The 22,835-nt window shown below is 42.4% G+C and overlaps 1 protein-coding gene across 2 annotated transcripts in view; it reads left to right on the top strand.

Annotated features, from left to right (window-relative positions):
* The window catches only part of cblb (Cbl proto-oncogene B, E3 ubiquitin protein ligase), a 79,645-nt gene that overhangs the window by 22,540 nt on the left and 34,270 nt on the right, over positions 1-22,835 (top strand). For both annotated transcript variants that reach the window (XM_058412679.1, XM_058412680.1), the window contains exons 4-5: positions 15,637-15,783; positions 22,642-22,798. In XM_058412679.1, the coding sequence (XP_058268662.1) occupies positions 15,637-15,783; positions 22,642-22,798 (304 nt within the window). The remainder of the gene's footprint in view (positions 1-15,636; positions 15,784-22,641; positions 22,799-22,835) is intronic.

The following is a 22,835-nucleotide window of genomic DNA, read 5'->3' as shown; positions in this document are numbered from 1 at the left end:
CGATACCGTTCGAGGTTCGCTTTGATGCAGATGAATTCAAAGTGCTTTGTCGCTTTAACACCACAATAAAGTTGTTCTGCATTTGAGGTCTTCGACGTTCTCCCCCCCCCCCCCCCCATCTCTTGGTGTTCGCTTTATGCACTTAGATTCTTCTAAGGATTATAAATTTGGTTTGCTGGCCAAGTTTTCAATCCAGTCTCCCAAACAAACATTGTCTAGCTCATTAGATTGGATTATTTGACCAGTTTTGTTTAAGTAAGAAAGACAGCTTGGACGTATTGGAGTCATGATTACTTTTTCCATACATTTCCAAAGTGTTCACTGCAGAAAACATGGAAGATGGAGGCAGCTATGTGATGTTGTGTTGATAATAACATCATCATGCAGGTTGAATATGCTGGCATGTTGCAGAAGTAAATATCAGCACATCTCTGGAGCAGACAGATGGTCTCTCCCTGGAGTGGTAAGTGGTGTTGGCTCAGGGAGAGACAGATTGTATCTGTGTGCGTCGCAGTCCTGCTCCTACCACCGAGAGGTGCCAGACCCTGTACCCCTTTTAACCCCTTCACACACCAACAACAACAAACAATAAACAAGCACCCTGCCAGATATTCACAAAACCTTGTATTAATACGAGGTTTGCATGCAGCATAAATAATCCCTGTTTCTAGCATTTCCTGCATGATGAGATTTAAGCTCATAAATAATTTAGCGTTGTTTTTGCATTTGGTTTGACAATGCCTTTCAACTGTATAAAGACTTCGGAATCGGAAGACATATTTTCCCTCTGGGCCAATGTTGAATGAGAAAGTGTGAGTAATGCAATGGTTACGGTATTTTTAGTAATGAAGTTAATCTACTCGTTGAAAGGATACGGTCCTGTGAGTACTTTTTGAGACGCAGCAGAAATGCCGCATGTGTTTGGCTATATGAAGGATCCGAGATGTTTCTGCAGTTGATTTGACGGTAAATTCAGCACTCGTTTTAAAGACCTGTATTTATTTCGGGGCTGGATGATAAATTGCACTTCCTCAAATTGGGGGGTGGTGCAAGAGCGTCTAGACTTTCACTGATTAGGCAATTCAAATGATATATATATGCAAATAGGAAACACCCCCAACCCATCACGCTTTGCCTCGTCTGCTGGTAAACACGCATGGCTAGTGCTGTCAAAGATCCTTCAGCTTCTGAACAAAAGATATGTGTTCATTACAACGATTTTCCAGTGAGATGATTCGATTCGTTGTTTATTAAAATGATAACAAACTGCTGCAGTGACAACGTTGATATTTTGACCAGTCTGAATTCCCCCTGCAGGATAAAATCATAAAAAGTCATAACATTCCGTGTGATAAGACATGCGTAGAAATGTATTTTGGTCCACTAGCAGGGCAAGGGTTTTGTCACATGCAGTGGCTGATTCATATCAGTTTCACTTCACATCAGTGTCGGTTTATTCGAAAATAAAAAGACAAACCACTCACGTTTGTCATGCTATGCTTATGATGACTTTTTATAACTAACATAATTATTAATTCATAACCCTAAACTAAACTTTAAGTAATCAAAAGGAAATGTGGCATTTCGGTTCTTCCCCAGAGCACCTTGTGGGGACCGGTCCTCATAAGGTGAAAATACTGTCAGTTATTCCAGCGCTTGTGGGAAACTTGGTTTTAAGAAAAACATTAACGCCCATTAAGAGCCATGTGGAATTTTAAAAATGTTGGTCAGATATGGCGTGTGGGTGCGTGGGTGGGCACACCTTACTCATGGCTGTTAATAACAAGGTAGCAATTGATTAGTAATATCAAGAGTTGCTGACAACACACACACACACACACACGTCTCTGTCAGCACAGCCTGAAGAATGTCTGATGAGCTAATTAGCACAGGCGTTATAACAGTGTAGCACATGGGCATTTATTCCAGATTGAAAGTGGCAGCCTCTCTCTTTCTATCTCACATAAATATTTATTTGGTCTTTCTGGTGACAAGCCCTGATAAACAGTCTGCTGGGCTGATTAGAGCTTGTCAAATGATCTTCAGCACAGAGCAAATTAGAATCAATAAATCCATGTGGTGGGAACAAAGAGATTGATTTTATACAGCACGTCTCTACTACATCTGTCTCTCAGTTTTTGTGTGTGTGTGTGAACGGGCGTGCAAGCGTGAGGAAACTGTGTGTTCAGTTAATGTGGCGCAGTAGCTGCCAGGGCATGGCACTGAAGTGAAGTGGGGCTGGTGGGGAGCATACACAATCCATTTGACATTGTGAACAGTTGCGTAATGAGAGAGAGAGAGAGGTGGCAGGCGAGCAGGGAAAAGAGGAGAGAAAGCCAATTTATCAATTTAGACAGGGATGAAGGGACTCCCAACACCTCCTCCTCCCAAATGGCTCCATGTCTTTCTTCCCCCGGCTCCGTCCTTTGGGATGGAGCTTAATCATGCTGGGGGCCAATGAGGCAGAAGTGTCCACAGTCTGCTGGAACAGGATGAGCCACACACACACACCAGGGGATGTACTCAAAATATTTATAATGGCTAATGGCACTAATTGGAGGACATTTTTTCCTCCTTAAAGTTTTTTTATTATTATTATCATTATTATTATCATTATCATCAGAACTTGTTGAAACTAATCTACATTTATTGTATAACCCTTCCTTTTGATATTTGATGGTAGCATCAAATAACTGACACCGTATTCATTGCCTGTACAAGTGACCTCCATACCTTCTGCTTTTCCCTCGAAACTGAATAGTTCATGCTTAAGAGCATAACACATGAAGAAATTCATAATGAAGTACACGTTTAATCAGTTTGTCATCTCCTGCGCTCCATTTGACTTCATTTTGAGATCCAAAACTTTAATTGCACGTCAAAAAAATCCAGTTTTTAGATGATTAATCCCTAATGGCACGATTTTAACCCGGTTTCTATTTTAAATGCAGAAGAAATGCAACGTTGAGCGTTATGGTATTATGATGCATCCGTCAAGATTCAGAACACACACACACACACACACACACACACACACACACACAGCATGACTGCTGACTGAATCTCAGAAGGACTAGGCTGACTTTAATACATGTAGTACTGCAGCTTCAAAGGGAATAGACTCTCTCTGATTTCTCTGTGGCTCTGTGTATGTTTATTAGAGGTGTGAGTTCTCCTCAGTTCTCTGTGGAATGGATGTGTGATGCCACTGAAATATTCACACCAGAGCTTGTGTGTTTGGGGTTGAACTGAACTGGACTGGATCTTGTATTCGCTCTTCCACTGATAGTAAAGCAAAAAAATGTGTGTCTGTGTGGGTGTATGTATGTATGTATATGTTATGTCTGTGTGTCTGTTTGTGTGTGTATATGTATGTATGGCTGTGTATGTGTTTATGTATGAGTATATATGTGTGTGTGTGTGTGTGTGTGTGTGTATGTATGTGTGTGTGTGTGTGTGTGTGTGTGTGTGTATGGCTGTGTATGTGTTTGTGTGTGTGTTTGCATATATATATATATGCAAACATAGTGTGTGTTGTGTGTGTGTGTGGGGGGGGGGGTGGCGGCATTTCATGTCATTCATATTCTTTTTGAACTTGTGGGTCTTCACAGGTTTTCTCGAAAACTGAAACCAAAACTGTAAAATGAAAGATTGGAAGGTCTTGCGTGTGTGTGAGAGAGAGAGAGAGACAGACATTGTTGATCCCACATGGGCTGAGACTATACCCACTGGTATAGATGTCGTAACTGTTGTGATTGCTGCGTGACTCTGATTTGCACCTTTCACACTGCGAGCGCTGCACTGATTCCTGCGATCTCTCTCTACAGACACATCACTCCCGGATCACAGGGCCTGAGCTTCTCAGTCTCTGTGTTTGAGCTTGACAGTAATCACTGTCCAATGTTATTGTTATCTCTGCTATTCAGCTGCTTTCTGTCTATCTACAAATAGCACATAAAGCTTAGATGGAATCTCCACCCCCCCTCCCCCCCCCCACACACACACACGCATCAAGTGTGAGAATACAGCAGTGAGGAAATCAAACGCTCGGTTGGACCGAAGGGATTTGCATGTTAAATTCTTTGGCGTGGATAAAAAAAAAAGACATTTGAATGGATTCATTTCCATAGATTGTCCAAGTTGCAAATGTTTTTTTTTCTGGCATGTTGGTCAAACTCCAGATCTAATAAAAATCATACGAAGCGTTGTGAACATATTTGATCAAAGTCTCACTGTGTCAGAGAAGCCTCTTTGCCATGGACCGACTCAAGGAAGTGCTAGCAGATAAAATGTGAAGAGACAGATAAGATTTAAAGACATCTCATGTCTTCAAAGTCACCAGCCTTTGCTTTGAAATCTTTTTTTTTTTTTTTGTCTTTGAGTTGAAGCTGGTTTTAGTTTCTAACTGGTGTGTGTGTGTGTGTGTGTGTGTGTGTGTGTGTGTGTGTGAGTGAGCGTTTGTGTGACAGTTTGAAAGGATTTTGGAAATGCGAGCGATAAACCGTGTCTTTCTCACTGACGCCAGTTTCCTTTGGAGTGTACCATTTGTGATTTGCTGTGGAATGAAGTTAAACGTATAGAGAAATGTCCTCTATGACAGCTAGACATTGCGCTTAAATCAGTCAGCAGCTTCCTCTCCAGAACTCAGTGGCTTTATTTAGCTCAGTGGTTAAAGTTTCTGCTTCTAACCCTAAAACCAACAAAACCCCAAACAGGAAAAGTCATTCTGTTTGTGATGATTGTCACAAGTCCAGGGTGTGTTGGTTTTGTCACCGAATGACTTGTCTTTAGCAGGGTTTTGTGTTTTCTGAGTGCTTCCTGTTTAAAAAAAAAAAAAAAAAAGTCTTTGTCACTCTCGTTCATCAGGGACGTTTATCATGTGACGCCGATGCAGCAGTTGCCTGTCAGGATGGACAATTGGACATACATGCGCCTGACAGCATGATTCATTTGTCAGTGTGTTAGTCGCAATTAAGGCAGGAATTAAATCTGGCTTGGAAACAATTCATTGTGTCCAAGGCAGGCCTAATAATGTGCTGTTGCTGTTTGTGTCGGATAGAGAGGGAGAGAGAGATTGGCATTCCTGCCGCCTCATCCTCCTCTCTCGTTCTTTGTTAAATGAGTACATCAAGGTTTAGCCGACAAGGGAGGTGTGTGTGTGTGTGAGAGAGAGAGAGAGAGAGAGAGAGAGAGACTGCTGACTGTAGGGGGTTGGAACCTCATCTGTTCTGTGGCCCTGTTTTGTTTGTGTGTGTGTGTGTGTGTGTGTGTGTGTGTGTGTGTATGCTTGTCAGTAGATCAGCTGGCTCACCATGCCATGTAACAGTCTGGCTGACACCCTTGCTGGCTCTTATCTCTCTCTCTCTCTCTCTCTCTCTCGCTCTCTCTCTCTCTCTCGCTCTCTCTCTCTCTCTCTCACTCACACACACACTGAGCTTGGCTAACAGAGCGTTGCTGTCTGCCAGGTGTTTCACTGAGGAGTTCCGCCCCTCCCCATTCGGGCCAGGTCCTCCTGGGAGCACGCTGGTGAAGAAGGAAACAGCACAGCAGCAGAGCTAACCCTGATGACCTCACGTTACCCTGGACCGATGCCGATCTCTGTCTATTCGCTTGCTCCTCCCCCGGATTATGTGGCTACATACATGAATTCATGTATTTTCAGAACCTCACTTTTAAAATATTTATATTTTTAATAAATATCAAATATCCGTTTCACCGATGATCCAGAAGCGTTTCCCGAAAAACACTCCTCGCTCGCTTCATTTTGAATCGGAACTACACAGGTCCTATCAGCTGATCTTTGTTAGTGTCTGTAAGCGTCACCTGCCAAGTTATGCGACATTTCAGAGGCATGACGCTGCCATGCTTTAAAAAACAAGTTGGATCCTGTGGTTGTGAGCAAAAACGGTTAGCAGGTCAACATACCACTAGCCACACATTCACTGAAGTTAACTTTCATATGAAGCTCTTTACTTTGAAGGAACTAGACAAGCACAGACCTTCTACTGGTCACCCATGCAGGTTTATCATCACTACATGCTTCAAACAATCCCTTTAATAACTTTATTAGGGTAGGAGTCCATGAATTTTTCTTCTAGAACAGGTCCTGGATCTTCCAGGTCCTGATGAATGAATGAATGAATGGTCTTACTGAAAAATCTCATTATGTCGCAGTGTTTGAAGAAAAAACGCAGATTTCAAGCGCCAAAATTCTGAAGCTCGAAAAACATTTGTTCTATCTGAGCAATTCACAGACCTGAAATATTTCAGATGAACAGATTAGTCCTAGGAATTCGCAGGGATCCTGTTCACATTTCAAGGTCTTGTCATGAAAGTAAACAAAAACAGGCTCTGATGTGTAAATTCGAACCTACACGAGCAATATCTACATGTCCGGATCAGTGCTGTGTTCCACTTTAGCAGTTCTCAAACCTCACATTTTGCAGAAATGATGCTGGTGAACCGTACATCATTTATTGTTTTCTTTTTTTAGGTCTGTTGGGCAGCAATGACTCGTGACCATAGATATTAGTGGGGCAGAGTGATATTAATAACAACATAGCTTCAAACAAGATTCATTTGTGGTTATCACACTTTTAAACCTCCTAATAAACAATGGTCATCCAAGACGAAGCTCATTTTGTGCAGTAGAAGTTTTAGCAACTTTGTTTAGCTGTGTACAACACCGCAGGTGTGTTTCTCATCGCCAGTGTATGAGGCGCACACAGAAGAGCTAATATCATTGACCCGGGTCGGCAGGTTGCAGAAAAATGTCCAGTCAAACTATTTAAAAAAAACCACATATAAATATGTCACAAGAACAAGGAAAAATCACTGGCATGGGAAAAAGGGAGAACAGTTTTCTTCTTCTTTTTTCCCCCCCCTCTCTGTCCTTGAGCTTGGTCTGGAGAAGCAGGTCACTGTAGTGCACGTGCATTTCTGATGTACGCCAATGAGGCATAACATTATGACCACCTGCCTAATATTGTGTTGGTCCCCCTTTTGCTGCCAAAACAGCCCTGACCCGTCGGGACATGGACTGCACTAGATCCCTGAGGTGTGCTGTGGTATCTTGCACCAACAAGAACACCCCACAGGAGCTGCAGTTTTGGAGATGCTCTGATCCAGTGGTCTAGCCATCACAATTTGCTCCTTCATCAAACTCGCTCAAATCCTTACGCTTGCCCATTTTTCCTGCTTCCAACATGTAAAGTGAGCAAAATGTTGACTTGCCGCCTAATATATCCCACCCACTAACAGGTACCATGATGAGGAGATAAGTCTTATTCACGTCACCTCTCACTGCTCATAATGCACATTATCCACTATAATTACACTCTCCCAATTTTTGCATTCGAAATGATTTCTGTACATCATAGATACAGTTTTTGCACTTCAACTTTTAGATTTAATTGCAATTAATTACCGTCCAACACTTAACATGGAGGAGCATGAGTCCTGCCACAGCGGCGCTCTGTTACCGCTTTATACAGTTCCTATTTTTGACTAGATCCAGTAATAATTCTATAGCGATAAATATGTGCTGTGCCATGATGGCGTGCCATCTAGAAAGATGAACAAAGTAAAGACCATTCAGAAAGAGGGAATAAGAGTATAATAATGTATGGAGTTATAAATATTAACATTTGCTCAAGGCTAATAAATCGACGAGACGCTACTGCTAAATAAAAACCCCTACAATCATCGTTTTAGAACTAATGTCACTGCAGCTGTCTGGATTAATTTTGGACGGAATCCAAATGATCGAAGAGAACGAGAGAACGGTGGCGAGGCCCATCTGCCGTATTAGCAAATTATGGAAATTAGTCCAGTCTGTGTGATCGTTCTGAAATCTATGGTGTGAATACAGATTAATTTATTTAAAAAAATATTATATGTCTCTTTAGCTGTGTGTGTGTGTGTGTGTGTGTGTGTGTGTGTGTGTGTAATCATGGTTCCAAAAAGAAGAGCAATGGATATTGATTTTTTTTTTTTTATTATTGTCCATTATACATCCATCTGCTGAAGTGTTTACACACGATTCATTGATACGGCACTTTTAATTCAAGTGGTCAAACTTTTTTTTATTTTTATTTGTTTCTGGTGCCTGCAGGAGCAGATCTATCTCATGCAGGCTTCTTGCATCATCTACAGCAGTACTGTACTTTCTCCGGCACCCAGACACTGTAATAATACTCTCCACATAATCTTTACGATGGCCTACGTGTACATTATTGCTGTGTGTGTGTGTGTGTGTGTGTTTGTTTATCAGAAGTTATATTATAGGAGAATGAGAGAGCACAGGTGTACAGGAAACCATGTGCACGTCACCCAGTCCGTTACCCTCAGTAAACAGGTGCCACACACACACACACACACCCCTTGGAGAATTGTGGGTTAAAGATGAGATCTGTGCTTTCTCCATTTTTGCTATTAAAAGCTGATTATTTTGCTCAGAAAGGATTAATACAAACGCACACATCCCGTATCACATGATATCAGTCTATAGACACTACTTTCCTGTTGTCTCAAGGTGTTGACAGGAAAACTGGCTTTTACTGTAGCTTCAGTAGTGCAAGAGTATGTGTTAGTAGGGCAACATATGCTTTCGTCATTCTAACAGCACACTGCTTTTTTTCTTTTTCTTATAACAAAACCAGGTTTTGAGAAAGTTCATACAGTCACATGCTACATGTAGTGGTGTATATGTAACAGAGCAGAGGGCTGTGTCTGGAGAAGAGATTCTCTCTCTCTCTCTTTGTGGCTAAATGGTCCAGCTATTAATCAAATCAGTGGTTGCTCTCTGCTGTCTCCGCTGGGATAGACAGCATATGCTGCAGCGATACTGAAACCAGAGTATTGTGGTGAGTTCAGTCCAGCAACCTCACGCTTGCACAATCCAGCATTTAGTGCTCTTTACGTGGCTCAGAAAGTCTTCATCTTCCAGGCGGATGCTCCTGGCTTGCAACGTGGAGATAGAATTACGAGGACTGGAAATGATTAGACTGTAAAATAAAAATGTTCTACAACACAGCTGAGAACGAGAGCATTTCAGAAATCGGTCATTTTTTTTTTGTGCCATACCAGGGGTCACCAGCTGGGGGACCTCACTCCTGATGTAAACAAAGTGTTTCAGGGAATCTGTAGCGCTGCAGATCAAGTTTGATAGTTTTTAAACATCACAGCTTCATGAACCATAGCAGATCCAGTTGTTTAGGCTAAATGCATGCTTTTATGTCATTTCTGTTCACCTGAAGGCAGCTTGTGGTAACAGGAAGCAGCACTGCAAAAGAAAACCCCTTCAAACTAATGCAGTGAACTGTATCACCAATAGTTAAGTATTAAAAGCTACCTTGCAGATGGATCACAAATTCTAATGGAACTATACTATCTCTGGTACTATACTAGGATAAAAAATTGTGGTTTAATAGCACCCCCTATTTTGCCTGATTAGCATGTTGGTGTATTTGAGACCCTTCCCTCTAAGACAGATCATTAGCTTCTGTGTGTGTGTGTCTAATTATCGCAAGTGGCACTTGCACCCTTACAAGCCATTCAGCCAACTTTCTGAAACTTTATCCTCGTATGTCATTTTAACAAGCTGCCCCTGAGCGCATTCTGTAACGTTTCAGTCGTCGCTTGGGCCTCCCGCTCTTTCATGAGATTTCTGCTGCCGGTTTTGAATTAACACCAAGACCATTTTTTGCACCAAAACACTGAAACTCAGCAGCATTGTGCACTGACCTTTTTCCCTTTTCTTTTCTTTTCTTTTCTTTTCTTTTCTTTTCTTTTCTTTTCTTTTCTTTTCTTTTCTTTTCTTTTCTTTTCTTTTCTTTTCTTTTCTTTTCTTTTCTTTTCTTTTCTTTTCTTTTCTTTTCTTTTCTTTTCTTTTCTTTTCTCACCAACATCATTATGGTTTGAAGCTGCAATGTGGTGTATCTGATTAGCAGCTATGTACAGAGGGCATTTATTTATGGAGCATGTTTTGCATGGCTAAAATGTCTTACTATTCTCCAGTCCACTGTTGGACGTGTGATTTAGAATGGTTGATATGGGGGATTTGGGATTTTTGCTTGTCGTTGCTTCGTAGTTGTTGCGAAAACCTAAAGGGGGTGCTACACATAAATACCGCTACCCAGAGCATATAGAAGCCACGTGGCAGGGACTGCACACTGACCACATCCCAAATGAACATATATGCTTATGTATGTGTATGAGAGAGAGAGAGAGAGAGAGAGAGAGAGAGAGAGAGAGAGAACACTTCTGTGTTGTAGAGATGGATGTATATTGGATGTTGAAACCGGAAAACCACGTAATTGATGGTGGGGGAATCCAGGCAGTGCAGTGTAATTTCATGAAGTCTCCATTTCCTCTGGAGATGAGAGGAAAGGACACCTTAACCCTCTACTCTGCCCTGACCAGCTATTATCATAAAATAACCCATGCTTCAACACGACACTCCTCCCTTCTTTGCTGATAATTATAATAAAAGATGACCGCTTCGGCCGGTCCTCTGCAGAAAAAGCACAATAAGCAACGAGACTTGTAGACGTCTGGCCCTTCCCCTGAGAGCTTAACGCGCCCTATCCGTCATGTTTCATTTAGACTCCAGTAGATTTCCACCATGATGATATGCTAATGAGGAGCCAGGAAGTCGTGCTTTTATTGCATCACAGATCTTTTTCACTCTAATGAAAAACCATCAAGTGCTGACTTAGATTTAGCTGTTCGGCCGAGTCATACAGTTAATACTTATATGTAGGTGTGTGCTTAGCAACCAAATGGCTATGAAGAGTGTATAAATGATGCACAGTGGTGTGACGTCTCTCAGCATATACTGTTCCACTAAACATTACACCGATCAGGCATAACATTATGAGCAGAGCCAGGTGAAGCACTGGGTATCTCCTCATCATGGCACCTGTTAGTGGGTGGGATATATTAGGCAGCAAGTGAACATTTTGTCCTCAAAGTTGATGTGTTAGAAGCAGGAAAAATGGACAAGTGTAAGGATTTGAGCGAGTTTGACGAAGGGCCAAATTGTTATGGCTAGACCACTGGATCTCCAAAACTGCAGCTCTTGTGGGGTGTTCCTGCTCTGCAGTGGTCAGTATCTGTCAAAAGTGGTCCAAGGAAGGAACAGTGGTCTATCAAAAAGAATCCTTTAAGTATCTTTTAAGTTCTTTAAGTTGTGAGGCGGGGATCTGCTGCTAACATCTTGGTGCCAGATAGCACAGCACAGAGGCTCCAGATAAGGTCTGTAGCTTAGAAAGCTAGAACCCCTAAAAAGCTTCTTTTTTTTCCTGCCAATTATATGTCTTCTAGGTGGTATCAGCTTCCTGATGCTTCCAGTTGAAAAAAAAAAATCTATAGTGTGTGTGAAAGGAGGAAAGTTTTGCTTATTTGAAAGAGTATTCGACTAAACAGTTACGAAAGTAACTGTTACACACACACACACACGTAACTGTTAAACCCACTCACACAGGAACATTGACTCACAGAGCGATCAATAGCCACATGTGCGCTTTAATGACTCACGGATTTTGTGTGACGCGAGAGTGGTGTGTGTGTGTGTGTTTGCATTTGTGCAAATAGTAAGCTTTTACCAGGCTTGGCTCCAGAGTCTTTCACTGCAGCACGAGTTTGGTATAGGTATAGAGTGAGCCGTGTGTGTGTGTGTGTGTGTTGAGCTTGGTTTACTGTCTCTCTGGAGCTTCACATGTTCTCCGTGTGTCGGCTTCATCAGGGTTCTCCAGTTTCTTCCGTCTGTAGGCAGAAATGAATTGAATGAATTCTCGTTCCAAGGATCCACACTGACCCTGAGTAGAGGTTACCGAAGATGAATGAATGCACCGTCACATGATAGCATTAAAGGAGAAGCGAGTGGTCACCTGCTGCTGAATGAGCTGTGAGTCACGCACACATGCGAGTTTCCGACCACCCAGCATGCACTGGTGCTACATCACAGACATGGAAACACACACAGCTCAGACCTGCTTGAGTCATGGTAAACCGGGCGAGTGGTGCATCTGTTAAGGCACATGGCACAGCTCTGACCAGAGTGTGAGAGATGCACAGAGGAGGAGCAGTACACCCTAGCATTATTCAGTATAATGTTTACCGACCACACCCGTAGTGTAAACGTCAACATGTTTGACGAAATTAGAAATCCTCTTGATTCAATACGCATGCAAATTCAGAACAGTTAATGTTCCCATCAATTTGTCTTTGACTGAGGCATGGATGTTGAGGCAGGCTGGTTTGAATATTTCAGAAGCTGCTTGTTTTCTGGGATTTTCACGCTCAACAATTTACATAGAATTGCATAAAGGACAACCGCTGAGAAGTCGGAGGACAGTGATTTGAGCTGAGAGCAAAGCTAGAGAACGTCAAATAACTACTCTTTACAGCCGTGGTGCGCGGAAAAGCAGGACAGAACATGCAGTGCGGAAACTGAAGTAACTCCATGTTAACTTGAGCTGTTTAATTCAGCAGGCAATGGTAGGTGTGTGTGTTCATGTGTGTCTGTGACCAACAGAATTAATATATAGGATATGCCTGTGTACTGCCCCTATTGCTAGGGTTTTAATGCAATTTCTCCTTTTTCAGGATTAAAGCTTTGTTGTAGGATTAAAACACACACACACACACACACACACACAGTCTTCAAAGGATCTTCTGCATATTATCAGTGCATGTCAGGTTTATAGGATTATATAGTAGGTGTGTGTGTGTGAATACTGTTGTAAAAGCACTGATTTTAAAGCATCGAAATTCATGCATTAGCTTCCACGTATCTCCCATAATGTCGGTTTTGTCCGATAATGCCCGCTTGTATCCACACTCACGATATCTCTCCTGTACAGACCGGACAGAGGGCGGGTGAGTAAGCGTGAGCGTGACTACGACATGGCTGTCATCACAGAATTTTCCTTAAGTAGCTGCCGCAGCACGTGCCCTGTTTGCGCCGAGCCGTGCCAGAAGCCTCGCTCACACGTTCTTGAACCTCATCCATCACTTGCTTGCGTATTTGAGCAGTCTGTTCACAGAGCGCATTATATAAACCCTCAAGCTGCTCAAACCTCCGAGTTTGAGGACACTTCCTCAATCTGTCCTTGAATACTTGGGACTGTGTATGTGTGTGAAGCTGCCTCAGGAGATTTGGAGTTCAGGATCTTTAGCTGATTTGTCCTGATTGTTAGACTGAGCGAGGTTTGATCCCTACACCAGTCCAGAGCATTGAGAAGCGAGCGCATGTCCACCGAGATTAAAGCCAAGCAAAGTGCCGGAGCATTTAGGGAGCGATGAACATGATGTGTAAGGAAGGAATGTGCTCTTGTTGCTCCAGCAGATGCCTGTAACAAGATAAGAGGCTGATGTGATGGCTGGAGCCGTGATCTACATGTGGCTTGCTTGGAGAGCCACAGCAGTTAACTGTTAACAAACCTACCAGTAGATTAACCCGAGCAGAATTGTTTTAATCGAGTACCTTTAGTATAAATGTTCACATGAAACATTACCATGACATCACATAGCATCTCTTTACTTCAGTAAATTAGCTGCTGAAATGTTCTTCACACATTTTAGTTCCTAGCCTGAGAAATACCAACATACATATTCAATTCCAAATTATTATTATTCTTTTTGCCGTTGTTCTGATATCTAAGTGTTCAGTATAGTCACAGAGGCTGTACTCCAGCTGCTGCCGCACCCACCACAGCCACAGACGTAATTAAAAGCTACAAGCTAAAAATGTGACCATGAAATCTTCTTAGAGCTAATAAAAGGTCATGGTATTTTTGTTTGTTTGTTTTTGTAGAATCTGCTTGAATACGAATGAAGGAAGTTATAGTAATTTATGGACTTTACAGCATGCACAGGTTTAGATGAAGGTTGTTGATTAATGCAGGTCATGTACCTTATCCTAGAACCCTACTGGGTGTGTGTGTGTGTGTCAGATAGTGAGAGAGATTTTATGGAGTGATGGGAGAGGGTGAATTTCTCTTGGGATGTTCAGGTGTCTTGGACTTCGTTGTTCTAAAAAAATGGCTGTGTGTGTGTGTGTGTGTGTGTGTGTGTGTGTGTGTGTGTGTGTGTGTGAGACACAACACTTTGAGGAGCTACTTATGTGCCATGTGCAGTTCGGCTCCTAGCGGCTCTGTGCCCCAGGCATAGTAACCCTTACTAATTGGGTGCCACCCGTGGGAGAGAGAGTGAGAATGAGTGAGGGGGAGATAGATGGGTAGATATGTAGATAGTGAGACAGAGAGAGATAGAGAGAGAGATTTGTAGATAGATATATAGACAGACAGACAGATAGATAGACAGATAGATGGATAGATAGAGAGAGAGCGAGAGAAGGAGAGAGAGACAGCAGTGGAAAGAGAGAGATATTAGTTATTAGTGGGCTAGCTGCTGAGCTGAGGTGCCATTATGAGCTAAAAATGCCACAGGGACCAAAGTACTCCAAAAGTTTGAGGTCTGTGGTGTTAGTGATGTAATAAATACTTTTTATATTGCCTGTAAGTGCTGGTGTGTGTGTGTGTGTGTGTGTCAGTGTCACTCCCTGTTACAGTGCTCTGTAAGCCTGCAGTCGTATGAGGCGAGGCGAGGCGAGTCTGTGAATAAGTGATAAACTAGCTCCAGCTTTAGCGTTTATTGTACCAGTGAGGGTGGTTTAGTGTGGCTTTATGGTAACACTGAGCTCATCTTCAATCTGGGACACTGTTATTCTTTGGTTTCTGTTTCTTTGGGCCCTTTTCCACAGCACTGCATTGTAAAAGGTCCTGAAGCTGTTTTTTCTTTTTCTTCTTTTCTTTTCTTTGCTCATCACTTACTGGTCTAAAGATTCCAGATGTGTGCAATTTGGTACCTGCTCGGGATCAGAACAATAAGAAACTTATTGTACTTAAAGGCGTGGCTGGAAATGCTGTTGTTTGTTGAACGGTTGCGTTGGCCATGTGTGGCATCATTTCGTATATCCAAACAAATGCGGCAGCTAAAAATAATATTAAAAAAAAAAAAAAAGGAATAAGTAATGATTTATTTTTATTTATAGCTTAATAGGCGTTTATAGCTTAATGACACAATTAGAATATTTTTATATTGGCATAATTGTCATTGTGCCATAAACCTGTGCAGGTTGAGAAATAAAATAGAACAAACCAGTTGTGACATTTTATAGCATCACAGATCAACTGAAATATATATTATAGTCTTATTTTGTATTATTTTCCATAAATCATGCACTACAAATCCATCAATACTAATATATAACTCTATAGGCAGGACTGCTTCCTTCCCTCTTCTCTCCTGTGACTGAACTCATGGCTGGGATTTAGCGAGGGGGAGGGGGGGGGGAGGGGGTTAGTGTTTATATTGTCATTGTTAAATGCCCTTCACACACAGGTTTAGCTTATTAGCGCATTATTTACACTCCTGTTTAAAGGCCGTGCAATTCCTGCACACGACAGGTTCAAGGACAAGCGGCTCAAGTCCTCCTTTTGCCCCCTCCATCTGTCTGCCTGTGTGCACGTGTGAACATTTTTGTGTGTGTGTGCAGAATACAGAGTACTGATAACAAATCTTTTTACTGACCTCGTTGCTACCCTGTCTGTTTTTTTTTTTTTCTTCTAGACGAAACCTCACCAAGCTGTCACTCATCTTCAGCCACATGCTGGCCGAGATTAAGGCCATCTTCCCCGAAGGCCAGTTTCAGGGAGACACGTTTCGCATCACCAAGGCCGACGCAGCCGAGTTCTGGAGGAGGTTTTTCAGTGAAAAGTAAGTCAGTGTTAATGTCAAAGTCACCGCAAATGATTACAATAAAATCATTTTTTGGATGCTTTATTCAGGTATATCCAAACAGACTTATAGATGATATAGAAATTAGTGGTGTGTGTGTGTGTTGTGAGCAATTACTCAGGAGTCATACACACACTGTAATAGCTACAGCAACTTTTGTGCATGGACACTAGAGGAACCAAGTTCAGTTTGTGCAGCCGAGGTCATCCTTCGCTACAGCACCAGCGTAATATGTGGGCGGAGTTTTCTATACTAAACAGCGTTAAATCCGGCCTTACAGAATGAACGACTTTCTCACCGCTCATCGTATAAGCCTTTTTTTTTTTTTTTATCTCACAGCTTTGGCCTTCCCTATGCGTCTCTTTTAAACACCGCAGCAGTGATTGTCATGGACACACAGACACCTCTCACAACTTTCATTAGAAAGATCAGTGTTTGTATATTAATGAAGTATGACACACACAAAATGCAGCTTGTTACTGAGATGCTTTACGTTTGCCTGTTCCAAAGCATTGTAAAGCTTAAACGCACATCACCGTATCATATTATTATTTAAATAACTGTTTATTAAATGACAAATTATTAAATCTGTTGGTCATACGTCATGTTGAGCATCCATATAATTCATGATACCATCCGGGCCAATCAGATTTGAGAATTCAAGGGAGGTTTGGTTTTCTAAAAAAATAAACATCATATTCACAAGAAAGTGAAGCAATAAAGCAATCCCAAAGCAAAGTGTCCTTCATGTTGGTGCCTCTCTGAAAAGTGCTGTGACGTCTCATGTGCCGCACTGTTTGGGTCACTTCTGTTATGTTGGTCTGCAGTGTGGTGAGAAATCAAACATTCATCAACCAGCAACAGATTTTTCGTTCCTTTAGAAGTTCACAGAAAGAAGAAAAACATGTATATTTTCAGACTTCTGGAAGTGTGAGGTGTCGTAAAAGTGCTGTATACCGAAGAACAGTTTACGAAACTACAAACCTGATACCGAAGCCCACAATTTGCTGAACCTTTAAACTGATTGTTCATAAATCTGCAGATCAGATCAAATGCAAAGTTGAGTCAAATACGCTATATTGCCAAAAGTTTTGGGACACCCCTGATGGTTGAATTCAGGTGTTGTTTTTCAGGAGCCCCTGTTCCAGTGAAAGGAACTCTTAATGCTTCAGCATACCAAGACATTTTGGACAATTTCGTGCTCCCAACTTTGTGGGATGGCCCCTTCCTGGTTCAACATGACAAAGCAAGGTCCATGAAAACATGGATGAGCGAGTTTGGTGTGGAGGAATTTGATTGTCCTGACCTCAACCCAGTAGAACACCTTTTGGACTCTGAACCATTCCAAAACTGGGACGTCTGCCTTTACATGCACATGAACGTAATATGGAGTTGTCCCGCCCTTTACAGCTATAACAGCTTCAAGTCTTCTGGGAAGGCTTTCCACAAGGTTTAGGAGTGTGTTTATGGGAATTTTTGACCTGTCCTCTAGAAGCTCATTTGTGAGGTCAGGCACTGATGTTGGACGAGAAGGTCTGGCTCACAGTCTCCGCTCTAATTCATCCCAAAGGTGTTCTACCAGGTTGAGGTCAGGACTCTGTGAAGTTCCTCTACACCAAACTCACTCATCCATGTCTTTATGGACCTTGCTTTGTGCACTGGTGTGCAGTCATGCTGGAACAGGATGGGTTATTTGCAAAGACCAAAATGTCGTGAAAGCCGTGTGCTGTTTGATGAAGAACTGCTCTTTATCCACCCCCTGTGAGTGCAGAGCATCTGAATGAGTGAGATGAGGAGGTCAGTCAAGCGTACGGGAGTGAGGGGTTCGATTCAGAGACAGGTTTTACATACAGCTGCAGACATAACAGTCAGAATATGACTATGCATGGTGTGATTGCAGGGTGTGTGTTATAGGGCTTTTTTTTTTTTTTTTTTTGTCACGCAATTCATTTGAATATGTTGGAATACCCCCAAAAAGGGGCGTCAAGAGCATCAATGTCGTACATCACCACAGAATAATATGCAGTCGTATGAGCTACCTTGTGGCCAGTCAGTGGGTAAGCCTGAAGATTCATTTTCTTGGAGGAGCAAGCTGCTTTTAACAAAGTCGACAAACCACACACTGCTTTCTAGTTGATTTGGGGTCGTAAACGTCCGCCCAAGGCAGCTCGGCTACTTGGTTATCTTCCATTTTCATTTCATTAGCTTAATTTACTGATGGGTCAAAACTTTTAGTGCACCAACTGCTGGATCAGATGCGAAACAACGAAATGAAAAGCTGTCTAATGTGTTTAAGCTGCACATTAATATTCGTATAGGAATTTTTCACGTCATGTTCGAACAGATGCTTGAATATCGGTTAAAAAATGACAGCCCCGTGTGTGTGTGTGTGTGTGTGTGTGTGTGTGTGTGTGTGGGGCTCCTCTGCTTTGTTTTATTTCATTTCTCTTTGTTTGCTGCTTGTGGTTTGTTATCTGTTATCTATATCTGTCTCGTGCTTTCTGCTGCTGCTTTTTTTATGATGAAGCACAACAAATATAAAGTTCTGAGAGTTTACAACACATTAACAGTTACAAAGGCTAGGAGTCATCTATAATTTTCAATCTGCATCCAGTGTAAGCAGTTAAAGAGCGGACACACACACACGTACAGGTTAGCATGTGAGGTCTCTCTTTTTTCACTGTCTCTCTCTCTCTCTCTCTCTCTCCCCCCCGTGTCTCTCTCTCTCTCTTCCCCGTCTCTCTCTCTCTCCCCCTGTCTCTCTCTCTCTCTCTCTCTCTCTCTCTCTCTCCCCTGTCTCTATCTCCTCATCTCTAATTTTGTTTATGTAGAATATACCACAGTGTTTTTTTTTTAGCAGTATCATCAGTATGGTTTAACTTTATGTACTTGTGAATATGTGCTTCCTTCCTTTCTTCCTCTCTCTCTCCCCTGTCTCTATCTCCTTATCTCTAATTTTGTTTATGTAGAATATACCAGTGTTTTTTTTTTGGATCAGTATCATCAGTATGGTTTAACTTTATGTACTTGTGAATATGTGCTTTCCCCCCCCCTCTCTCTCTCTGTCTCTCTCTCTCTCTGTGCGTGTGTATGTTAGCATAACTGGCTGTAGACAGAGAAATTTGAATAATTAATGCATAGTTTCTTAACTCTGCTCTTGGCCAGTCCCTTCCCTGCACCGTTTTTCCTACCCTCAGTGCATCATGCTGAACTCATTATAGCCTTAATAATGATCTGATCATCTGAATCAAGTATGTTAGCTGTATGGCCTTCTTCCTTCCAAAGGCAGGGGTTCCCCAAGACTGGAGTAAAGAACCTCCGGTTTATAGTGACATCCCTACAACATGGATGGGTTAGATAGTGTTACTGATTGATTATCTTTGTTAACCAGGGTATTAAGATATTAAGTCTTTATTTGTCACATATACGTTACTGCACAGTGAAATTCTTTCCCATCCTTGGGGGTTGGGGTCAGGGCACAGGGTCAGCCATGATGCAGCACCCCTGGAGCCCCCGGTGGCAGCTTGGTGGTGCTGGGGCTGGAACCCTGATCTTCCAGTCAACAACCCAGAGCCTTAATACCTCCTCTTGCTCTGTTTGCTCTTATGATTTATTAATAAATCTTTTATCATGCTTTTCTAATGAAACATATAATGCTTATTGTTAGAAATTTCAGAGTCAGCAGTCAAACATTTGTCACATTTGTGTGCAAAAGTCTAGCGAGTTTCTCTTCCTCTTTTTTTTTTTTTTGACTGGAAATGGTCACTTTTCCGAATCCATTGTTCTCTCTTTTCTGCTGTGTCGTGTCGTGTCGTGTCGTGTTTGTTTATAGATTCTTCCGGCTTGTTAAACAGTCCGCCTCAGTGAGAAGCACTAAGCTTAGCTTTGAGCACTTTGATCACCGAGCTCATCTTCTTGCCGCTGAGATGTTTCAGAATCGCCGTCCTTTCTTTAATCTCATCCCAGCATTTGACAGCTCCTTCTCCCGAGTCTGATGTTATCCTTGAGCTCCTGACTTGACTTTATGATTGTGAGCGACACTGCAGAACATGCCTGCCTGCAAGGGTAACAGTATTTAAACGTAAATAGTCGTGCCGTCACACTTTTTGTCTGCGGACGCCGACGTCAGTTACCATGCAAGACGTCCAACACGTATGTTCAACACTACCATCAGTACGACAATGAAGGAAGTCGTGAGTGAAAACCTGATCAACATTTTCCTCACACTTTGGCTTTACGTGGATGCACCAACCAAATTGAACTTCCTGGATATTATGTTGTGGTGATATTCTGCTGAAGATTGCTGTTCTGTCTGGTTCAGTAGAGAAGCAGTGAGTGCATTGTTAGCATCCCCTCAGATCCTAGGTCGGTACCCCTGGCAAGAAGGATACTTGAGTAGGAACAGTAGGATGCTTGGGCCTCTTGACAATATAAATTAAGGCAAAATATTGATTATGGATTTGTTCCTCTGCCCTGTCTCACTGTTGGGTGGACTTTCATCAGCACCTTTTTACCTTCCTCCTGTTCCAGTACCTATAAAGAAAGTAGTTCTCAGTAGGGGGTTTGAGTAGCAGAGTCACAAGGGCCTGCAATTTTCTTACTTCAGTTACACCGTTGGAAATAACAACCCACCATTTTCTAAGTTCTCTTTATGATTATAGTTATTATTATTATTATTAACTTTTTAACTGGTCAAATATAGTGAATAGGTTTAATCCAAACGTTGGTCGTTAAATAATGTCAACTCTGATATTATCATACTGCCCCTAACCCACCCCACCACACACACACACAAACACACACAACCTTTACTCCGCATCACCTCTTTTCACAGAACAGCGTGTGTCTGTGGGCAATAGCGTGCTCTCAGCCTCACACACAGCACTTTCGGATCCTTACACTACTTCTGCCTGTACTGCTGACTGTGGCCTGCTGCGCTTCTGCCTCAAAAACCGAGGAAATGATTTCCGGAGAGAGTGAGAGAGACAGTGACAAGAGATATAGAGAGAGAGAGACAGGGAGCAAGAGAGACAGATGGGGGAGAGAGGCAGAGAGAGTGATGGGGGGGGATGGGGGGAGAGCGAGAGAGAGAGAGATGGGGGAGAGACAGGGAGAGAGAGGGAGTGGGTGACAGGGGTAGAGACAAGGGGAGATAGAGAGAGACAGGGAAGAGAAACAAGGTGAGAGAGAGACAGGGAACAAGACAGGGAGAGAGACTGAGGAGAGATGGGAAAGAAAGAGACAAGTGGGGGAGAGACAGGGAGCAAGAGAGACAGATGGGGGAGAGAGGCAGAGAGAGTGATGGGGGGGTGGGGGGAGAGCGAGAGAGAGAGAGATGGGGGAGAGACGGAGAGAGAGGGAGTGGGTGACAGGGGTAGAGACAAGGGGAGATAGAGAGAGACAGGGAAGAGAAACAAGGCGAGAGAGAGACAGGGAACAAGACAGGGAGAGAGACTGAGGAGAGATGGGAAAGAAAGAGACAAGTGGGGGAGAGACAGGGAATGAGAGAGACAGGTGGGGGAGAGAGAGAGGGAGAGAGAATGATGGGAGAGAGACAGGAAAGACAGGGAGATAGAACAAGAGACAGGGAGAGAGAGAGAGAGAGAGAGACACTTTTGTTGAACTCAGGCTATCCTGTGCTTGTAGGTTAGAGGTGTCTGGTGCTAATAGGAGGCTGTTAGCCAAGTGCTTAAGGGGATGAGTGTGTGAGAGTTTAAAATTCTGAAAGCACAAAGCACAGCACATGTGATAAGTGTGAGCGATGAGCTTCGGATGTGTTCAGAGAGGGGTTTAGGTATTTAATGGCTGCTAATTCATCTTTATGATTTATAAAGATGGCAAGGTAATAAAGGTGGGGAGTTATCTTAGGTCCTTATAAAGATAGGAGCGCATGACCCGGGTGGAGACATCTGACTCGGCAAAGGAAGGAAACAAAAATAGGAACAAAGTACCTGAGGTTAAGTCTGGAGTTTGGGCGTAGTGTTATGTACATACTCTAATACTGCAATCAATGCAAATACCCCAGAGCTAGTAATACAAGTGCTCAAGCAGTCATGCACGGAGTTACACCCTTTTACTAATTGGTCTCTTATTTGGCAAGTAATCTAATAATAATAGGCAAATAAAAATATTTAGTAATAGTAAAAGGTAACATTTTCCATCCGCATGATGCAGGCTACAGGACTGATAATTTAGTTTCTCAATGATTGTTTCATTTGATTTAACAATCGTCTTCCTGAATAGAATTCTTCACCTGTATTTTTATACAGATGAATTATTTTATTTTTTCTCAGGGTGTGTATGCGCAACCTGAGGAACTTGATCCAATACAGGACTTGGCTTTATTGGTCTCGTCTTACCCAAATATGAGCACTCATACTATGTTATATTGTTATATTGGCCATGAAGCATTACTTTGTACACACGGTCACATCCTCTCTGTCAACATCGGCTGATGTTGCTTTGACCTTTATTTATTCATCATGACTGGTTTGGGTTGGTGTAAGTTTCACACCTTAGTCTCTCACTTTTTGACTGTCGTGTGTGTGTGTTAGTAAGGTAACCTCAATAGCTGTGTGGGAGAGATGTTTTTGTCTCGGCTTCTCTCACTTTCTCGGTCACTCTTTCATTCTTCAGTTTATTTTTCGAGTTTTGTCTGTTAAAATGTCAGACCGCCCTGCACTCTGTCAGAGCTACATGCATCACTCATATGTCAACTTTAAAAATACTTTATACTCCTTTAGAAGAATAGCATGTTGCTAGAAAAGGGTAAAGCCATGCTGCATGGCTTATCAGTCTAGTAAAGTGTTTGTGTGTTTGTGTGTGTGTGATCCGCAGGACAATAGTGCCATGGAAAGTGTTTCGTCAGTGCCTTCACGAGATGCATCCCATCAGCTCAGGCTTGGAGGCCATGGCCCTCAAATCCACCATCGACCTCACCTGCAACGACTACATCTCAGTCTTCGAGTTTGACATTTTTACACGTCTATTCCAGGTACTCTTCTTAACCAGCATGCTTTGTCCCACGCTCT

The sequence above is a fragment of the Hemibagrus wyckioides genome, linkage group LG16 (assembly GCF_019097595.1).
Source record: "Hemibagrus wyckioides isolate EC202008001 linkage group LG16, SWU_Hwy_1.0, whole genome shotgun sequence".
NCBI classification, from domain to species: Eukaryota; Metazoa; Chordata; class Actinopteri; order Siluriformes; family Bagridae; genus Hemibagrus; species Hemibagrus wyckioides.
This window is presented reverse-complemented; position numbering and strand designations above follow the sequence as displayed.